Consider the following 17,132-nt stretch of genomic DNA (forward strand, 5'->3'; position numbering starts at 1 on the left):
TGCTTGCACTTTCATGGTATCTATCTACCCCAAATATTTATGTAAACCTATTTATATTTAATCCTGTTGATTTATAATGGTATGTATGTGAGGACCACTGAAGGCCCTGGACTACTTCCTCGAATCGCTCTTTTCCTTCTTTCTTAAAGCCTATTAGAAGTATCGTTACAAAGCGACGCGGCAGATATTAATTACATGCCAATCAGTAGAATAGTTGTATAGTAAGGACTAAAATCGTCGTCAAATGTTGTTAAGTAACTGTTTGAAAAGAGGCCCTTTCACTGGTTTGCGAGGGCTAAAAAGAGCTAAACCAATTGTCTCATGCGCCAGGAGATCTGCTTCATCTGCTGTCAAGGGACAACTCTCGAAGACAAAACGCAGTAACATTGCATTGGTATACGGTGCGGCAGCAGGAATAGCTGGGATAGCTACATTAGCAAGCTTTGATAAGTTATGGAGCGATGCGAACATTAAAGATAATGCTGAAGCCACCGTTAACGTTGATTCTTCGGTTTCTCCTTTCCCTACGAAGTTGGGCCCACCGGAACTACCTTTATCCACAGAATATATGCTATTAGGTTACGGCTTCAGATCAGTAACTTTTCTCTCATTTCGGGTTTATGCTTTGGGAATTTACATTGCAGATCAGGACAGACACTTGATTCCTGATGTGCTTGACTCGAAATTTATGTCTACAGCATTTATAGACACAGATTCGTCCAAAACGCATTCAGATAACGTAAAGGCAGCCCTGGATGATCCATCTAAATCTAGCGTATTGATTGGGAACGTTCTGGATAGCGGCGCAAGAATGCTGGCCAAATTGACACCCGTTAGGAATACTGATTTCAATCATTTGAGAGATGGATTCGTTAGAACAATTCTTAACCATCCAGAGGCAAAGGATAATCAGGAGAAATTATCTACAGGCCTTGCAAAATTAAAAGAAGCCTTCACTGAGAAAGGGAAGGTCGCTAAAGATGATGACTTGTTGGTAGAACTTCAAGCTAACGGGGGCTTGCAGTTTTCCTACTACAATCGTAAGAAAGACCAGGTGGTGGCAATGGGACATGTCGATGAACCGCTGGTGGGGAAATACCTGTTCAGTCAGTACATGAGTGGTCCCAAACCACTTTCTCCCAGTACCAAGGAATCTGTAGCGACGCACATTGCTGCCATGGTATAATGATTGATAACCTCATAACTGGATACAAAAGACTAAGATTAAGTAAATAAAATGTGCAGTTCATATCATCAAAATATTTCATTTTAACAATCGGAGCTTCTTTTTAAGCAGTTCTCGATGAGGCAGACGATCGAACAAATAAAATGAACACACCTAATAAAGATGCTGGTGAAAAAGATTGAATCCTTCAACTTGAAATTTGTAGGAATCAAGATCCCTGAGATATCAGAGTTGGAGCTAACTGAGCTATGCAAAGAGTCTACTGAAGTGCTTCCACGAGATGTATTTCTGTCTTTCATATTGAACCTATCATATTTGACACTGAATAAAGGCACCATTGGGAGGATTTCAATTGAAACAGTCCATAGATTGATTACCAAGAGCAGAGTAAATGAAGAAGAGATTGTTAAATGGTTGATTGAGAACTTGCAACCGCTTCTGCTACGGACAGAAGATCGCAGAAGGGATACTGTTAAATCAGGACTTAGACCTAGTGTAGGAATGTCCTTAAAAGACGACGAAGCAAGACGGATTTGGAAGGAGCGTGGTGGAATAAGGAGCATACCACTGTTTTACGTGGTCCTGTTACATCTGCAACATCGGAATGTGTCGTCAAACCTCTGGTGGATAACACCTGGCATTCTCAACCTTTTGGATGACACTACAGATTTAGCCGGAATAAAACTTCGAGGAGTGCTTCTTTTGAGAACTTTCCTCAGTAATGCCTTCAAGGACCAAACACATTGGATATCCTTCAAAGAAACAGGATTATTCAAGCTGTATGAACCTATACTTCTTAACATGTGCTATTACCTTCCACCGTCATACTCTTCCGATGAATCTCTTAAAGTATGGAGAGAGGTGTTCCCTACATTAAACTCCTTATACACCACTCAGTTCAAAAACAGGGAGATCATTTGTCGAAAATACCAAGGAAAGTTTCTATCTGAGTTTTTATTGCAACAAGCCATACCAAGAATAAATCTTACTAGCGAAACTTTGGCAATCTATACACTGGATTCCCTGATAAGCCTGATGAAAATCCTAGACACATCCACTCTTTACCACATGTCTCGCATAATATACACATTGGGTGAGTATCTTCTGAGAAATCCATTTTTCACTGCATTTGAGGGTCTGCTAAGGAAGACACTGGATACGCTGGAAGTTCTTGTGGCTGTGTGCCCACCAGAAAGGCTCAGTGCTCATAAGTTTGACCTCCTGGCGTTGATACTCATAGGATTCGACAAGTGCAAGCAAGAGGGGAAACTAACTGACGAACTCATGAATAACTTCAGGCGGCTGCTGCAGTCTTTGGAGGCTAAGGGCTGTGATTACTCTGGTGATAAGGAGGAGGTGCTTAAGTACAAAAATGTAGAAGAATTATTTTGCTAGCACTATGCTATTTATGAGTTATATACAGTTTTACGCATCCCAGTTCACTGAATACTTTGCAGGCCCTTGACGATTCTGATATTGGTATCAAGAAACCGGTTGACACAGTTAGTGAGACACTGCTCTTCTTGTGAGCTGAGATCAGCATTATTGATGGATGGAACACACTGCTTGAAACAGGTATTGGTGAACTGATGGATCGACAGTTGCACTTTTTGCTTCGAGTTTTCGGCCTCCAAAAAGGTTGCAATTTCCTTCTTGGAGTTGTCATCTAGATTGCCCAGGTCAGCAGGAGAGAAAGAAGACATTATGAAGGCGCTTGAGAGGTCAATGAGCTTGAACTAAGGGTTAAAACAGCACCTTATGCATTTAAATTCACCTATTTCTTGTTAAGACCAAGTGAATTTTTCACTCAGTCGCAGAAAACGAAAGGCCCATAGCGATGGCCCCGAAGATTGACAAGCTGAAGATCTGGCAATGGCTACCAATTGTGTTTCATTAATTGTAATTCTGCCCTAGAAATGGAGGATGATACAAGCTCAGATGAATTGCTGCAAGTTTATGTCGAAAGTTTGGAAACTCACATCGAATTGAAAAGGGATTTCTTGAGACAGGTGCAGGATGTCATAGGTGGGATCTCTGGTCCGGCGCAACCTGAAGGGGATTGGAAAGATCTGCTGGCAAAACCGTTGTTTCGTCCTGAAAGGTCGGACCCAATTGGTCTTTGTATGGCATCGGTGAGCCATACGACCCGACTGGAGACTACTAAAGAATGGATTACCCATATGGAGAGTCACCTTCCTGGATTGGAAGCCATGCTGGAAAATCAGAAGGGAATGAACTATGACCTTGGTGTTTTAATTGAACTGCTAGAGAAAAGACTGGATTCTACGGCCTCTCCAACAGTTAAAAAGAGCCCACAATCGCCAGAAGCACGTAATGAACAACTGTGGAACGAACTGGAACATTTTGTTAAGAACTATCTGTCAATGGATCTAGTGGATGCTGAGGATGCGGGCAAGGATCTGTTCTCAGATGTTTTCCCGCTCATCAAAAGGCTTCTAGATGGTGATGGAACACTGAAGACTACGGATTTCCATCATTGTAGTAAAGGTCTCTATCGATTGCTGCTCCGAAGCAACTTGATAAACGTGGTAGAAGGCCCGAACAGCGTAAGATATGTGAAATTACTGGACTTTGCAAATAGAGACCTTTCTTGAACTTTTTGCTAAATGCTACAAACTTTATTCTTCGCTATCGTCCTCGTCGTCCTCATCGTCACTCAAGTGAATATTTGGGATCTCGAACTCTGAGTCATCATCTGAGCTGGCACCATTTTCTTCGGTTGCCGGAACCTGAACTTTTTTAGATTCAGTGACAATAGGTTGCTTTACAACAGTCACCGTTGCCTCGCTAATTATCTTTGAACGTTTCAACTCTTCAGGAGCTGTGGTTTCTTCTTCGCGTTCTCTCTTCTTGAATATAATATCGTTTTCCGGTTCCTCTTGGATGTCAGTGGTCCTTGTAGGCTCAACGGCGGTAAGCTCCTCTATGACTACTTGCTTTGATTTGAAACTAGTGGTTATGGCCTGTTCCTGAGCACTGTGAGACAAGCTTTCACTGACTGCAGCAGCGACGGTGTCCTCCTCAACTAGGTCCTTCTTTTCCTCTTCTTCTTCTTCTTCTTCGTCTTCAAATGACTCTTCCACATATTCTGGAAGCGGTTTGACATGATGAATCACACTCAATGGCAGTCTTGGATGACACAAGATATCAAAAACTTCATCACTCGACTCCTTCAGCAATGAAACTGCTAACGGTAAGATTGAAACTCTCTCATCTCCTGGATATAACACTTCGGTCCTCAGCAGCTCAAGAAGGGACTTTGGAATGAAGCCTTGCTGTTGCTTAAACTGCACCGCAGTAGATATAGTGTATTTCAAAATTCGTAGCTGTTGCGAAGAAGGTACTTTCCAGGTACTGATTATGCCTCGCAAGAAATGATTGACTTCACATAACAAGCGATCAGAACTTTCAAGCTTAAACTTCTCGGGATGTGTGTATAAATCAGATAACGAGCCAGATGAATTGTCCTTCTTTTGCTTCTTTTTTAGATTTTTCCTGTTGTTGAGCGTGTTCGTAGCCTGTTGATTAAAGACCAAGTCAACCGTTGATGCGTCTTTTGTTAAATGCAAGGCCACCTCGACCAATTTGGTGAAGAAATCAACCTCCTGCATATGATGCCCCATATGAGGAAGAAAAGAGTTGACCAGGTTGAAGAGTCCTATCATTTCAGATTTAAGTGACGCACATCTATCCAAATCAATCTTACTAGACTTCTGTTGCAACGGTATAAACAATTCTAAGGAGCCCAAGATTGAAGGAAGCATTGACAAGCACAACTTACCGTAGGTTTGGCTAATAGAAGAAAGTAACTTGATACCTGAAAACTGAATCTGAGGCAGTAAATCACGAATGACTGAGCTTAGTTCAGCATCACCACGCACATCACGTCTCAACGGTAGGAAATTTCTTGTCATACTTAATAGAGCTTCTGAGATGGAGATACAAGTTCCTAGAGGGATTCTCACTGGGTAAGGCGTAGGTAAAGATAGAAAGGATGAAAGAAGATCCACAAGCAAGTTCAAGCGGCGCGTAATTTCCAATAGTGTTATTGGGTAATTCATATCGAGTTTCAAACCGGACAGAAAATCGCTAGCCTCAGAGCCTTTCGTGTTGTTTGTAAATGTTAGGCTGTTGATTAGTTTCTGCAATTCGTTATCTTGCTCCAAGTCCAAAATTTCACCGCAGATGTCAAGAATTGGCTTGAACTGTGACAATACGGAAAAAATCCCAATTCGCCAGTTATCATCCTGGTAAGATTTGTGATGCGCTTGAGCCTCATCTTCCGCAGCGGAGCCCTGCAATTTGATCAAGTGCAAATAGGCAAAATTATCACTCAACAATTGCTTAGTTTTTTTGTCAAAATGTTCATACTCAGAGATAATGAGATTGACCAGAACAACTCGAAATTTGTTAGCGAATGGCCTGAATGTGGTAGTATTCTTGTATAGAAGTATCTTTAGAGTAGGAAGAGTCAATCTTGGCTCATACTGCGCCAGGGTGATCAAAGTTGGAATAATTGCCTTCAATTTTGGGACAAGACCCTCTCTCGACAGGGATGGTTTTCCTCTCATCAAATTCATTAAGCTACTTAAAGCAAATACCAAAGTCTGTAAAAGCACCTTAGTTTGAGGAGTTGACGATGAATAGTAATCAACCTTTTGCTCAAGTTTTGAATAGATAGCAGCCAATAATTGCCCAGCGTGAGCGCACAAGACCAACGGGTTATAAGTGCATATCACCACTGCCGTTTGGCAACCTCTCCAAATGGCTATCTCATGACTAGATCTCAGGAGCGCCAGAGTTTTTGTCACTAACAAACCTAGTTCCGATTTGAGCAATTGCTCATTGACGTAGGCTGGAGATCTTAAACATTTCAATATGGCAATAAATTCAGAGTCATCACAGCTTTCGAGCCTCTTAGCTAACTCAGTAACAGGAAACGGTTCACTACTCATTATAATGACCAACAAATTGCTAAATTGGCCAATCTTAAATCCTTTTGCTTGAATTTCAGTTTGATCTGGCCAAAAACCATGAAATATTATGGAATATTGATGCGATGAGATGAGATGCGATGCGATGAGATGGAAAATTTTAAGCATAAAGTCGAGATAGCCACCCGAAAATTTAATGCATATTTTTTTTCCATTTTGACTCCCTCATAGCTTGATTGGTTGGTGATACGAAACTGACTTTGGTTCGATTTCTGTAGAATCTATTTTTCATTAATCACTTAATCATATGTGTTGTGCATACATCTTCAACGAAGGGCCTATAGGGCCAAGGTAAGGGAATTGAGTTCCCTTTGAATTGATAGAGGCTTCATAGAGTTTATACAGATGGAGGGAGGTTCCAAGAAGCTTACATTGGAGGAGAGGCTCTCTCTGGCAGCTGCTAAAGGGAAGAGGAAAACAAAGAAGCAAGGTACCGGGTCGCCTGCTCAATCACCGACTCCAATCGACCTTACAAATAAACAAAGTAATGAGATCTCAAATGCGATTGTTTTAAATGAGCCAAAGGCAGAGAACGAGAACGCAGATGATAATTCCAAATTATCGCAGAGTTCAGCGACTGATATAGCTCTCAATGGCGAGTATTATAATGATGACAAGGACACCTTTTTAAACTCACTACGAAAATCAAAACCTTGGAGTAGCTGGCTTCCTGCTGATATTCATGACCTTAGTAGTGTCGAATTGCTCAAGGTTCTCGAACCTCATATCAAAGAAATGGTGAAGCAAAATATGCAGCCGCCCAAAATTGATAACTCAGCAAGTAGTTTGGTTAAAGTTATCAAGGAGAAAGAGGAAATCATTAGCCAATTGAGACAGGAGGGAGAGAATTTCTCAAAAACTGAGCTGAGACTATCTACAAATAATAAAGCTCTGCGAAAGCAAGTATCAGATCTTGAGGAGCAAATAGTAGTTCTTCAAGAGGAATTATTTCAAAAAGTAAATGCACTTGAGAAGGCTTCTGTTGCAGCTGAAGATTCAAGAATACAGATAGACGAACTTCAGAACCAACTAAATGAGCTGAAACAAGAAAATGCTAATTCAAAATTACTAGAGGAGAAACTAGCTCAAACAAAAGATCGTTTAAATCAATCACAGAACCTTTTGGATGCTAAGAACAACGATTTTAAAGAGGAAAAGTCAAAATGGCAGAAAGATAAGGAGTCTCTAACGTCAACAACAAGGGAACAAATCCTGCTTCTGGAATCTAATTTAGAGCAATTACGCATCGAGCTTGAAACTTCCAAACAAGGAGCAAGTGTAGGAGATGACGGGGACCATTGGAAAGAACAATATACCGTCCTTCGCAACGAATTACAAGATAACAGACAGAATTGGAACGCGTTGGAGGAGGCACTCAATACTAGATTAACAAGCCTTGAAGGTCAATTAGACGAGGCTAGGAAAGCAGAAAAGGCTCTCACGAGTAAACTCAGTGCCTCAGATGAGGAAAAGAAAGATCTGTATGCCAAACTGGAAAAAGCCACCAACGAAAGAGGAACTGTCCAGCATGAGCTTAAAGAGCTTCAGGATGAAAACAAAGCCCTCCAAAGATCATTGGAAGATCTCACAGATGATTTTAAGCTACTTCAAAAGCAATATAACATTCAAAAGACTCATTTAGAGCGCAAGATTGACTCAAGTGAGGAACGGGAAGGGAAGCCATCTTTGCCGCTAGATGAAGATGAGCCTCCAGTGGATTCGTCCAATTTTGAAGATGAATGGATCTTACCGTCAATGATATCATCTATCGGTCATTCAGATGCACCCATAGAGCTCAAAGACAAATTGAATAACGTTGATTACGAAAGTGTTAAAAGTGTCACGGAACTTGAAAAAGAACGGCTAGAACTAGATATGAATGACATACCAAATGAGGCCTCGGATTTGGGATCTTTGAGCAAACTTGGAATTTCTCGCCAACATTCCAGTTCGGTAAACATTAGGAATAAGTCAGATGCGCCTGCTTCAAATCAAATGAGCGCGCAGATGGTAGGCAAACTCGCTTCTGAAATAAGAAGATTTGAAGTAGAAGTCTCCTCATTGAAAAGCCAATGCGAAAGAGTACAGAAAGAGAAAAATTCGGCGAACAATGAGCTAGTTAGGCTCATGGAAGAAAATGAGAGCTTGAAGAAACTTGAACTTGAGAAATGCAGTTTATCGAAAGAAGTTGAGAACTTGCAATCAAAATTGGAAACATCCTTGCAACTGCTAGGGGAAAAAGCTGAACGTGCCGAAGAGCTAGAAAATGATGTTCAAGATCTGAAAGATATGATGAAGCAGCAAATTCAAGACATGATGGATTTGCGAGAAGCAAATCATTGATTTGCAGATAATACTTTAGCCAGCCCTCATCGGAGATTACTAGTTTTCAAGCTATTGGGCGAAATAACTTTGACCGTTAGCTGATTGCAATTAATCTCTGGTAAATGCAATAACAAGCGTGCACCTCAAAAAGAAGAACCAAGTTCTATCCTCTTGGTAATGTGAAATGATTAATGGATCTGTTTCATGTCTATATAGCCGTTATTTGATGACGAATAAATTACAAGTTTGAGACAGGAATCTAGCCTTGTGGTTTATGCAGGGCTCCTGAACTCGGAAGCGTCCACAAATGTATCACTCTCTCCGTTTGCATATGATATTGAATTGTTGTATTCATCATTTGCTTCAGAAGGCTCTTGTTCCTCCTCATTCAGTACCGTTTCAACTTCTTCTTCTCCTTCGGTTTCAGTCAAATTTACCTGTGCTAACTCTTCTCTGAGCTGCGATTGTCTTTTCAGCATCTCCAACCTACCTTGGATTCCTAGAAGAACTGGTAGGCAGTCGCCCGATGCTTTTAATGAAGCTCTCAAGCGTCTAGCTTGTTTTTTGGCGTGCTTAGATTGAGAAGAGGAGTTGAAGAAAAGGTCACCTTTCAAGGTGAGTAGCCACTTCATCCATAGAGATGATATCTCATTGTTTTCCCATGGATTATGTTGAAAAGCAAGGGCTGTTACTTCATAAAATTTGGAGAGAGCATCATCTGCTATTAGCTGGGTTATGATAAAGGATTTTACTCTGTGCTCGTTCCATTTATCTGAACACACTATTTCCAGTATTTTGGCATCCTCCAGTGATTCCAATGCTTGAACTAAAGATTTACTCAGTTCATCCTGTTCTGCCTTTGTGACCTTCTTGCGTGAAACTATCACGTCCTCCTGCTGTTGTTCGTCATCATCTTCGGAACTGTGTGGCTCTTGCTTACCTTCGGTAGCAAGTTCATTGCCATCTAGCTTATCGTCTTTTTGATCATTTATGATAATCTCATCATTTCCATTCAAGTCGCCCAACGATATTAGTTTAAAACTAGGCTCGTTGACATTCAGCCAAGCAACCATGACTGAATCTGCGACTCGCACAAATTCGATAATCTGCGAATCTACAACTTTTATTTTGCAAATTGGAATGTCGGTTCCCAACCTGAAAGCCAAAATCTCACCCTCAGAGTTCAAGCACAGGACAGTATCTTTAATGACTCTCAAAATCTTCGCCTCAGTCTGCCATTCCTGTACGAGACTCTTTGATTCTAAATTGAAGACAGAAAGGCCCGTTTCAGTACCAATGGCTAAATCCCCATTCTCCAATATTTCAGACGAGATGCACGTACCGACAGCTAAGGTCGCTACTGTAGTTGGTCTCCGCTTGCTTGGATCAATAACATAAACTCTGTCTTTCGAGGCGTAACATAGGTATGTAGCGCGATCATTCCTTAGCGCTTTGAAATAGGTAATCTCCTCATCCTTTCCATCGACAATGTGGAATGACTTAATTTGTTTTGCTTGATTATATTGGAGTTTTTTAATTGCATTTTCATTGTCCAGTAACCATATGTAGGCATCTTCCAAGCTGACATGAAGTATGCTACTTTTGTTCTGAACTATGTTCACGATATCTTTACCACTAGAGGAAAAAATCACGATTTTCCCGGGAGATACAGCATTGACAAAAAAGTTCTCACGGTCAGTGTCAGTATCAAGCTCGACGTTATTCTCATCTCCATTCTTCCTCTTGACTCTTTGTTTGCTGTCTTCCACTAAACTGCTACACCATCCCAGGTGGAAAATTTCGGTCACTCGAAGATCGTTACTCTCGTAATCAATGTGGCTGACCAGCGAGCTGTTTACGTTATAGCCATTGGATGCCTCCAGCGGGTAGATGTCAATTACATTCTTTTGTGAGACATTCGTTTGGAAAGCAAATTGACGAGCATCCGGGGAAAAACTGGCAATCAGATCTTGCTTGGATATCATGCTAATGGGCTCACTCGAGACTAAATTGACCCGCAATATGCTTGTAGATCTACAATATTGAATATTATTATGGTGAAATTTCATGCGATGAGATGACTTTGAAAAATTTGAAAAATTACAATCATGCTTAACGACTTCTCTATGAAGATAATAAACTATGAAAGATGCTTAAAATGCTAATGTTTGGGTTAATTTTTATTTCTTGAGCTGCCCTTATAGTGATCGACTGACGACTGTGACTTTGAACTAGCCTTCTGCTTTTGTTATGCACGAAACAGAGGCCTACAAGCTGAGCAATTGCGAGAGAAGAGTTTGATCTTCTGGGGGCATGTTCTTAACAAAACACGCGTACCTGTTCAGGTCTGACTGTTGTAAGCTCATCATTGATGTCTTAAGTACTTCGTAGATGTTGATAGAGTCAAGGATAGAGCCAGTGAGGGGATCCTCTTCCAAGTCGTCGAAATTCTCCCCATCTTCAAAGGAGCGGCCATTAACGAACTTAAGAACATCTGAATCACCCTTCAGGAGTTCAAGTTGTTCTTTGAGCGCTTCTTCGCCAGTTTCTTCATTGTCGTCATAAGCATCATCTTCGTTTTCCCAGTCGTTGAAAGCTTCCGGCTTGAAGGAATCAGATGAGTACTCCTTACGTCTTTCTTCCATGTTTTTCAAAGCACCTGGGACCCTCGAGACCAGTTCGAGCATGATTGGCGTCAAGTGCTGGACAGTAGATTCCATCGAGAGCTCAGAAAATGCTTCTAACGGTACCTGACAAATAATGCTCAACAATGCTAAAATGGAAAGCTTTATGTCGAAAATTCTCTTGACATTAGGAGCGTAAAAGGAGAGCCACATCTCGAAGAAAAATTGCAAGCACTCATGATGCTTTAAGAATTGAAGACTAACGAGAGGCGATGATACTATGCTGGAAATTATTACATTGAAGGCAGTGACACCGAAAATTATATTCTTTTTCAATGTTTCTTTCTCGACGACAATACTCTTTATCGCATCTTCCAAAAATTGCTGCCTATAAGAAGCCTGAAGGTTACCTTCCAAAGCCAGAATCAATTTCTGAGCAAGATCGAAGACAATAATTAGCTCGTCTAAATCACTTTCTTCGCTGATAGATGACTTCCTGTAAACCTCCCAGATTATGTTTGTGTAAAATTCATTTTTTTTCAATTCGTCCTTCCCATAAATCGTATAGTTGTTGAAAACTAACATAAAATCTTCCAGGTAAAAGGATACCATGCTCTCCTCCTTCCTGTTAGCCTCGCCAATTAGCTCCAATATCTTCCATGAGATAGGGGTTATTTCCCTCAGCAAGAAGGTAGAGTTCTCAACAAATTCACAGCATTCGCGGTAAAAGTCTTCAATGCCATTCTTTAAAATGAACTCGGCGGCTGGGTAGAAAGATTGCTCTAGATTTTTCACGATCTCTGGAGAGTTTTCGAACGAAAGTAAGATGGAGATTGTCGTAGAAAGAATACCCAACGCAGCCATCTGTTTATCGGTTTCATCAGGAACGTCGTCAGCATCCAAGATGTTATTAGCCTCTGTATTTGCAACATCGTTGAGGTCAATAGCAAGCTTCAAAAATTGCTGTACTAAAGTATTCATCAACTCGACACCGAATGGTTGCAATTGTTCCGCAAATTGTTCCACAAAGTCTTGCATAACGCCTGATATCGTATCCGATTCAAACTCATTTGATAGATACAACATTTTCTGCATCGTGGGTAAAACAACTGCTGAAAGGGCCTGTTGAAATTGTTCATTGTGAATGAAAGTCTGTAAAGCTAATGCTGCAAGTAATTGAACAGGGAGACAGCCTGTTTCTTCATTGAGACACTGCATGATCCCCTTGTAGATGACTTCAATAACAGTTGAATCTTCGAATTGCACTTCTCCGGCCTTTGAGCATATCTCGCAAGCACGAGTCCTTAGAAAACCATGAGGGGAGCTGAAAAATGGGAAAACAAAAGCCTTCATGAAGCTTTCCATTTGACCCAAGTAAGGCGAATTGTTAACGGTCAAACGATCAATAATGCACGAGAAGATTCTTAAAGAGGACTCGACTTTGACCGCATTCTCAAGTGGCATATTCTCGATGGTGCTCATATTGGCCTGCAAAGTTTGAATGACAAACTGTAAGGTGGGCTCCAATGTTGTTTTGCCACGTTTGGTTACTGATGTAGTTAATAGCGACGAAGCCGCGAGATCAGGAGAATAGCTATCATCCCATAATTCCAAATTTCGGTGGATATATTCCTGAGGATCATTTTCAAAACTGTCGAGCATGTCCTCGTTTGGAGTAAGCAGCGGCGATATTATATGCTGTAGTATGGTGTTGTAATGCTCTTTAATCAGCTTCCAAGTATGCTTTTGAACAATTGTCTGCTCAATAAAGGATAGTATGTAATAAACTGATGCATTACTCAGCCATAGGCGGTTACTTCCCCACAATTCGACCTGTTGAAATAAGAGTTGGAGAAAGTGTGGTAAAAATTGGTCTCTGAAAAGTGACTTGAACTCGTCGTAATTAAATCTTTTTGTGAGAGAGTCTGACCCGTACCTTTGAAAAAGTCTGTAGAGAATTGCGTACGACCATTTCTTACATTTCACCCAAGGATTGAGCGACCTGGTATCAGTGTCACTAATGGATAAAACTTCTTCTGGTAAAGGCGTCTGAATCACAGAAACGAAAAAATTTGCCCATGGTATGAACATCTCACTTCTTTGTAATGTGAAGGGCAAGTCGTGGTAGGTAACAAATTTATAGATCTTCAATATTAATTTCACCATTTCACCTATCTTCGGATTATTCATATTTTTCCCATCTTGTAAAAGGCTGTCATTCGCAAAGCTGAGCAGATCAGGAAAATATTGGAGAATCATATGTTCTAACTCTTGTCTAGCGTCGTTTTCCTTCCAACGGTAACTTCTAAAGATCTCAGACAGACATATGAGCCCCACGTATGCAAGATCAATGTCACTAGCGGTGAGCAGCCCCAAGGATTCGGAGAGTAAGGAATCCCATCTACCTTGAGAATATTCTTCGCCTATTATGACCGCTAAGGCCGATTTCAGTACCCTAATGCACCCTGGAGAGGTCTTCGAACATTGTAACATAGCTTTGATCAATGCATCTTTGACTACGGGCTTTTCATCGTTATCGATCTCATAATCCAGCAACTCATTCTTTCCGATGTGCTTACCACTCCATCCATAAACGCTCTTATTCTTGAAATACAAGGACGCTGACATCTTTATATTCAATGGTACTTCACTAGAGGCAATGATGTCCAAACAGGCCCCCAAAAAACCAGGTTGGCAACTTGCCTGCTTCAAGTGTCGCTCGGCATCGGCCCTTATACCAGCATCATGATCCAGCGTGCAAGCAAAACATTGCAGTAATGTATTGACATCCATTTTTCTGCCCAAAACAAAATCCTGAAAGCTGCAACGAATGGGCTACGCCTAGAGAAGAGCAATCGGTAATGGGATCTAACGATAAATGACCTAGCTTCGATTGTAGGTTTGAATCGAATTCGATCAGTATTATTAACAAAATTTTTCATATCATGTCCAACGTTATACAAATAGTCATTAAATGAGCAGCTCATCGACAAGGATGAGTCTCAATCAGTAAGTGAAAGGCTGTGAGTAGGCCTGTTCTGGATTTACTTGCACTTCCACATGGCTTGTCTTTCTTGGTGAAATTTGAATCTGCAAAAAAGAGAGCGATTGAGCAGAGGAAGCCCTCTCTAACGGTGCTCCTCTGAAACTGGGCAGTGATCCCGCAGACTTCACCGATGGTGCCTCTCTATTGCCCGGAGATATGTTACCGCTCGAGTTTTGTACCAGTACTTGGTGTTCGACCTTGGGACACAGCTGGCTGGAGTCTTTGAATTGCTTTTGACTACTGAGGGCCGTATCCAACCGTAAGATAACCTCTTGGTCAATTGGCGCAAAAGGTTTTACAACCCCAGAGCGGCGTTTCTCCTCTAATATCTCCAAGGGGGTCTTTTGGATAGGTTCAGTCTTAATCGTGCATCCGGCTACAATTTCATCAACCTCCTCTTCAGGCTCGTTGTAATCAAACTGAATTGGACTGTATTTGAATACGCTTAGCACTGACTCTGATTTGGATCTACCAAACTGTAAAAGTGCCCTTTCAGCAGGGTCGTAGTGAAAATGTCGTTCGGTGACCTTCTCCTCTGGTTCCTGTTCGGTCTGCGTGGAAACATTATGCAAAAGACTGTTACCGGCTGCACTGGAACTCTTTGTATCTAATAACGACCATATTAGAGGTCCCAATAAGCAGAGAAAGAGAACAAAACAGGCTAGCTGTAGGTCCATTTCTTCCACCTGCTCAATGAAAAACCTCAGCACCTGGGGCCAAGTTAACTTTTGATTGTGTATATTTCTGGGCTCTGTTGTGATAATTGGGTAGTCTACAATGTATGTAGATGATTGCTGAGCTTGAGGCGACACATTCCACCATTCTTCCACAGTACCACCTTCCATTAGCTTCTTGACGAGCTTGACCAGCGTAATTGAAGTCCCCAAAGAAAACAACCCCTGCGCAGCTACTGGTCGTGCCATTGAACAGAAATCTAATTGCGAAAGCTTAATAGAATCTCACTTCGATTTTATATATATTTATCTATGTTGCTTAAAACCAAACCCTTTGATCTTTTCTTCACTTTTTCACAAACGCCGAACCTTGTCAATAGTCGAAAAACCATATTAAATTCAAGCAATCGCCCCAAGGCTCATCAGGATCACTTGTAGCATTATTTGGAGGGACCAAAATCCAACACGCATCAATCTGACAGACCTCTTGCGGTCGTCGGCCACGTACTCGGCGAATGCATCGTAAACTTCGGCACTGAGGTCTCTCATGAGCAGACAGTCGTAAATGGTCCAAGACCCTTCGAAATCTGAAATATTCTTGACCACCCGGCACCTGATTGGAATATAAGTTCTTGTTGAGTTTATGTACCCAACAATTGGTCTTATCAGGGCGTTATTAATGTAACCGAGTTCATGGGTGAAAAGTGGGACTTCTGCCTTGACGTTGTGTAATTTTAGAGAGAAATCCATCATGAAATATTGATCAGGGTCGATTTCTGACGCGGTCGGTCTTTGAGGGAAAGGTAGAAGAGCGTGTCTCTGAGCTTCTTTGTACAGACGATCACCAATCTCAGTGATGACCTCAGTCATCTGTGAAGCATCCGCCTCTTTGTCTGGCAAAAGAGCATCGCCGATCATATCGACTTGACCATCGGTGATCCATCCAAAGGGGCCGTCTATACCAGCATTCAGATGGTCAATCGCTAGGTTGTCGACCCTGAGCCGTGTAACTCTCTTCCAAGGCGAAGCATTCGAGGATGAAAATGGTGTGTTTTCAACGTTGAACTTCTTGTGTATGGTAAACATGGCATTGTCATAAGTCCCGCTTATACTGTTTGCATTAAGAATATCGTAAAAGAGCCAATGCTTTCTGAGTTGTGGTAAATCACAATTGAAAATGCTGACTTGGAACGGTCTGAACCCGTTCGGTTGGTACAATGTGAATAAAACGTCATTCATTGCAAAATTTGTGATCTCGAAATCCCCAGGCTGATGTATATTTTTGTAGTTTCGAGGATCATCATTTGGTTTCCACACGACGTGAGTCCTGTCCACCACACCTCTCAGCCCATTGATAGAGACTTCGTCCAGGATTCCCTTACCGTTCAGCCACTTGGTGAAGCTCAAAGAGATATCCAATTGGTCAATGGTTAGATCGTACTGAGTATAATTACCATCATCAAAATCTTCACGACTAAAAAGAAGTCTATCGCTGAGGCCTAGTTTTGTTCTTTGAAGGGCCTCGATCTGAGAACCCTTAGTGAAACTGTGTGAAACTTTAGGCCTTCGAGAAACAAACACTTTATTGAAACGAATCTTCCCCGAAGACCACTCTGGTACAATAGCACTTTCAAAGACCACTGAAAGTGAGGTGTTCTTTGTTAAAAAGTTACCAATCTTCGTAGCCAGATATTCCTGTGCTAAAACCGTGTTCATTAAATATAAGACCAGTGATGTAAACGTCGTTGTCCCCAAAATAATCAGCAGTACGTTACTTACGAGCACCCAAGAAATGAAAGCCCCTATATCGTCTGTATTGAATGGCCTAGTCGATTTTGTCAGCACCCATCTAACGTTGATCCTTAATTTCTCCAGAAACCCAGTCGCTTGAGCCAGTAACCTGTCTCTCTCTGTTATGAATTTGAAAGCAGATGGTGAAGGCGGCTTCTTTGATTCAGGCTTCAATGGAGGCTGCTGTGTAGAATACCATCGTAGTTGTAACGGCTTCATATTTGTACCCGATCTGAGCAGAGATCGATGGCACTGCGCCGGCCTCAGCTGACTTGGCAATACCCAATGACTAGATTTCAAAGGAACCATCTTCAACTTCATCTTGCTCAATTGAGCGTTGAAGCCCACCGCTCGGCCCAGCACCGTTAGTGCCCTGTTCATCGCCTCGTTGCACACGCTCTCTCGATTCAAAAGCACTCAGCGTCTCTCTAAAGCTGTCACCCCAGATTATATCCCCATAAGCACAATTCA

General features: G+C 41.6%; 10 protein-coding genes across 10 annotated transcripts; 4 read left to right on the forward strand and 6 right to left on the reverse strand.

Moving 5' to 3' along the window:
- Nucleotides 1-244: 244 nt before the first annotated feature.
- TDEL0D00470 (chalcone isomerase domain-containing protein) lies at nucleotides 245-1,186 on the forward strand (the record flags this gene model as incomplete). The annotated part of the gene is made up of 1 exon (XM_003680794.1): nucleotides 245-1,186. The coding sequence occupies one exon, from the start codon at nucleotides 245-247 to the stop codon at nucleotides 1,184-1,186; it is 942 nt and encodes a 313-aa protein (XP_003680842.1).
- Nucleotides 1,187-1,348: 162 nt separating this feature from the next.
- TTI2 (Tti2p) lies at nucleotides 1,349-2,581 on the forward strand (the record flags this gene model as incomplete). Its single annotated transcript, XM_003680795.1, has 1 exon — nucleotides 1,349-2,581. The coding sequence occupies one exon, from the start codon at nucleotides 1,349-1,351 to the stop codon at nucleotides 2,579-2,581; it is 1,233 nt and encodes a 410-aa protein (XP_003680843.1).
- A 44-nt stretch (nucleotides 2,582-2,625) lies between these two features.
- Nucleotides 2,626-2,889, reverse strand: TIM8 (protein transporter TIM8; the record flags this gene model as incomplete). The annotated part of the gene is made up of 1 exon (XM_003680796.1): nucleotides 2,626-2,889. One exon carries the CDS (start codon nucleotides 2,887-2,889, stop codon nucleotides 2,626-2,628), a length of 264 nt encoding a protein of 87 aa, XP_003680844.1.
- Nucleotides 2,890-3,102: 213 nt separating this feature from the next.
- On the forward strand, nucleotides 3,103-3,801 carry MCM22 (Mcm22p; the record flags this gene model as incomplete). The annotated part of the gene is made up of 1 exon (XM_003680797.1): nucleotides 3,103-3,801. The coding sequence occupies one exon, from the start codon at nucleotides 3,103-3,105 to the stop codon at nucleotides 3,799-3,801; it is 699 nt and encodes a 232-aa protein (XP_003680845.1).
- A 24-nt stretch (nucleotides 3,802-3,825) lies between these two features.
- RIX1 (Rix1p) lies at nucleotides 3,826-6,162 on the reverse strand (the record flags this gene model as incomplete). Its single annotated transcript, XM_003680798.1, has 1 exon — nucleotides 3,826-6,162. One exon carries the CDS (start codon nucleotides 6,160-6,162, stop codon nucleotides 3,826-3,828), a length of 2,337 nt encoding a protein of 778 aa, XP_003680846.1.
- A 384-nt stretch (nucleotides 6,163-6,546) lies between these two features.
- On the forward strand, nucleotides 6,547-8,544 carry SGM1 (Sgm1p; the record flags this gene model as incomplete). Its single annotated transcript, XM_003680799.1, has 1 exon — nucleotides 6,547-8,544. The coding sequence occupies one exon, from the start codon at nucleotides 6,547-6,549 to the stop codon at nucleotides 8,542-8,544; it is 1,998 nt and encodes a 665-aa protein (XP_003680847.1).
- A 254-nt stretch (nucleotides 8,545-8,798) lies between these two features.
- UTP9 (Utp9p) lies at nucleotides 8,799-10,595 on the reverse strand (the record flags this gene model as incomplete). Its single annotated transcript, XM_003680800.1, has 1 exon — nucleotides 8,799-10,595. One exon carries the CDS (start codon nucleotides 10,593-10,595, stop codon nucleotides 8,799-8,801), a length of 1,797 nt encoding a protein of 598 aa, XP_003680848.1.
- A 198-nt stretch (nucleotides 10,596-10,793) lies between these two features.
- NMD5 (Nmd5p) lies at nucleotides 10,794-13,943 on the reverse strand (the record flags this gene model as incomplete). The annotated part of the gene is made up of 1 exon (XM_003680801.1): nucleotides 10,794-13,943. The coding sequence occupies one exon, from the start codon at nucleotides 13,941-13,943 to the stop codon at nucleotides 10,794-10,796; it is 3,150 nt and encodes a 1,049-aa protein (XP_003680849.1).
- A 213-nt stretch (nucleotides 13,944-14,156) lies between these two features.
- Nucleotides 14,157-15,119, reverse strand: NVJ1 (Nvj1p; the record flags this gene model as incomplete). Its single annotated transcript, XM_003680802.1, has 1 exon — nucleotides 14,157-15,119. The coding sequence occupies one exon, from the start codon at nucleotides 15,117-15,119 to the stop codon at nucleotides 14,157-14,159; it is 963 nt and encodes a 320-aa protein (XP_003680850.1).
- A 150-nt stretch (nucleotides 15,120-15,269) lies between these two features.
- On the reverse strand, nucleotides 15,270-17,042 carry MDM31 (Mdm31p; the record flags this gene model as incomplete). The annotated part of the gene is made up of 1 exon (XM_003680803.1): nucleotides 15,270-17,042. The coding sequence occupies one exon, from the start codon at nucleotides 17,040-17,042 to the stop codon at nucleotides 15,270-15,272; it is 1,773 nt and encodes a 590-aa protein (XP_003680851.1).
- Nucleotides 17,043-17,132: the final 90 nt, after the last annotated feature.

This window comes from Torulaspora delbrueckii, chromosome 4, assembly GCF_000243375.1.
Source record: "Torulaspora delbrueckii CBS 1146 chromosome 4, complete genome".
Taxonomy (NCBI): domain Eukaryota; kingdom Fungi; phylum Ascomycota; class Saccharomycetes; order Saccharomycetales; family Saccharomycetaceae; genus Torulaspora; species Torulaspora delbrueckii.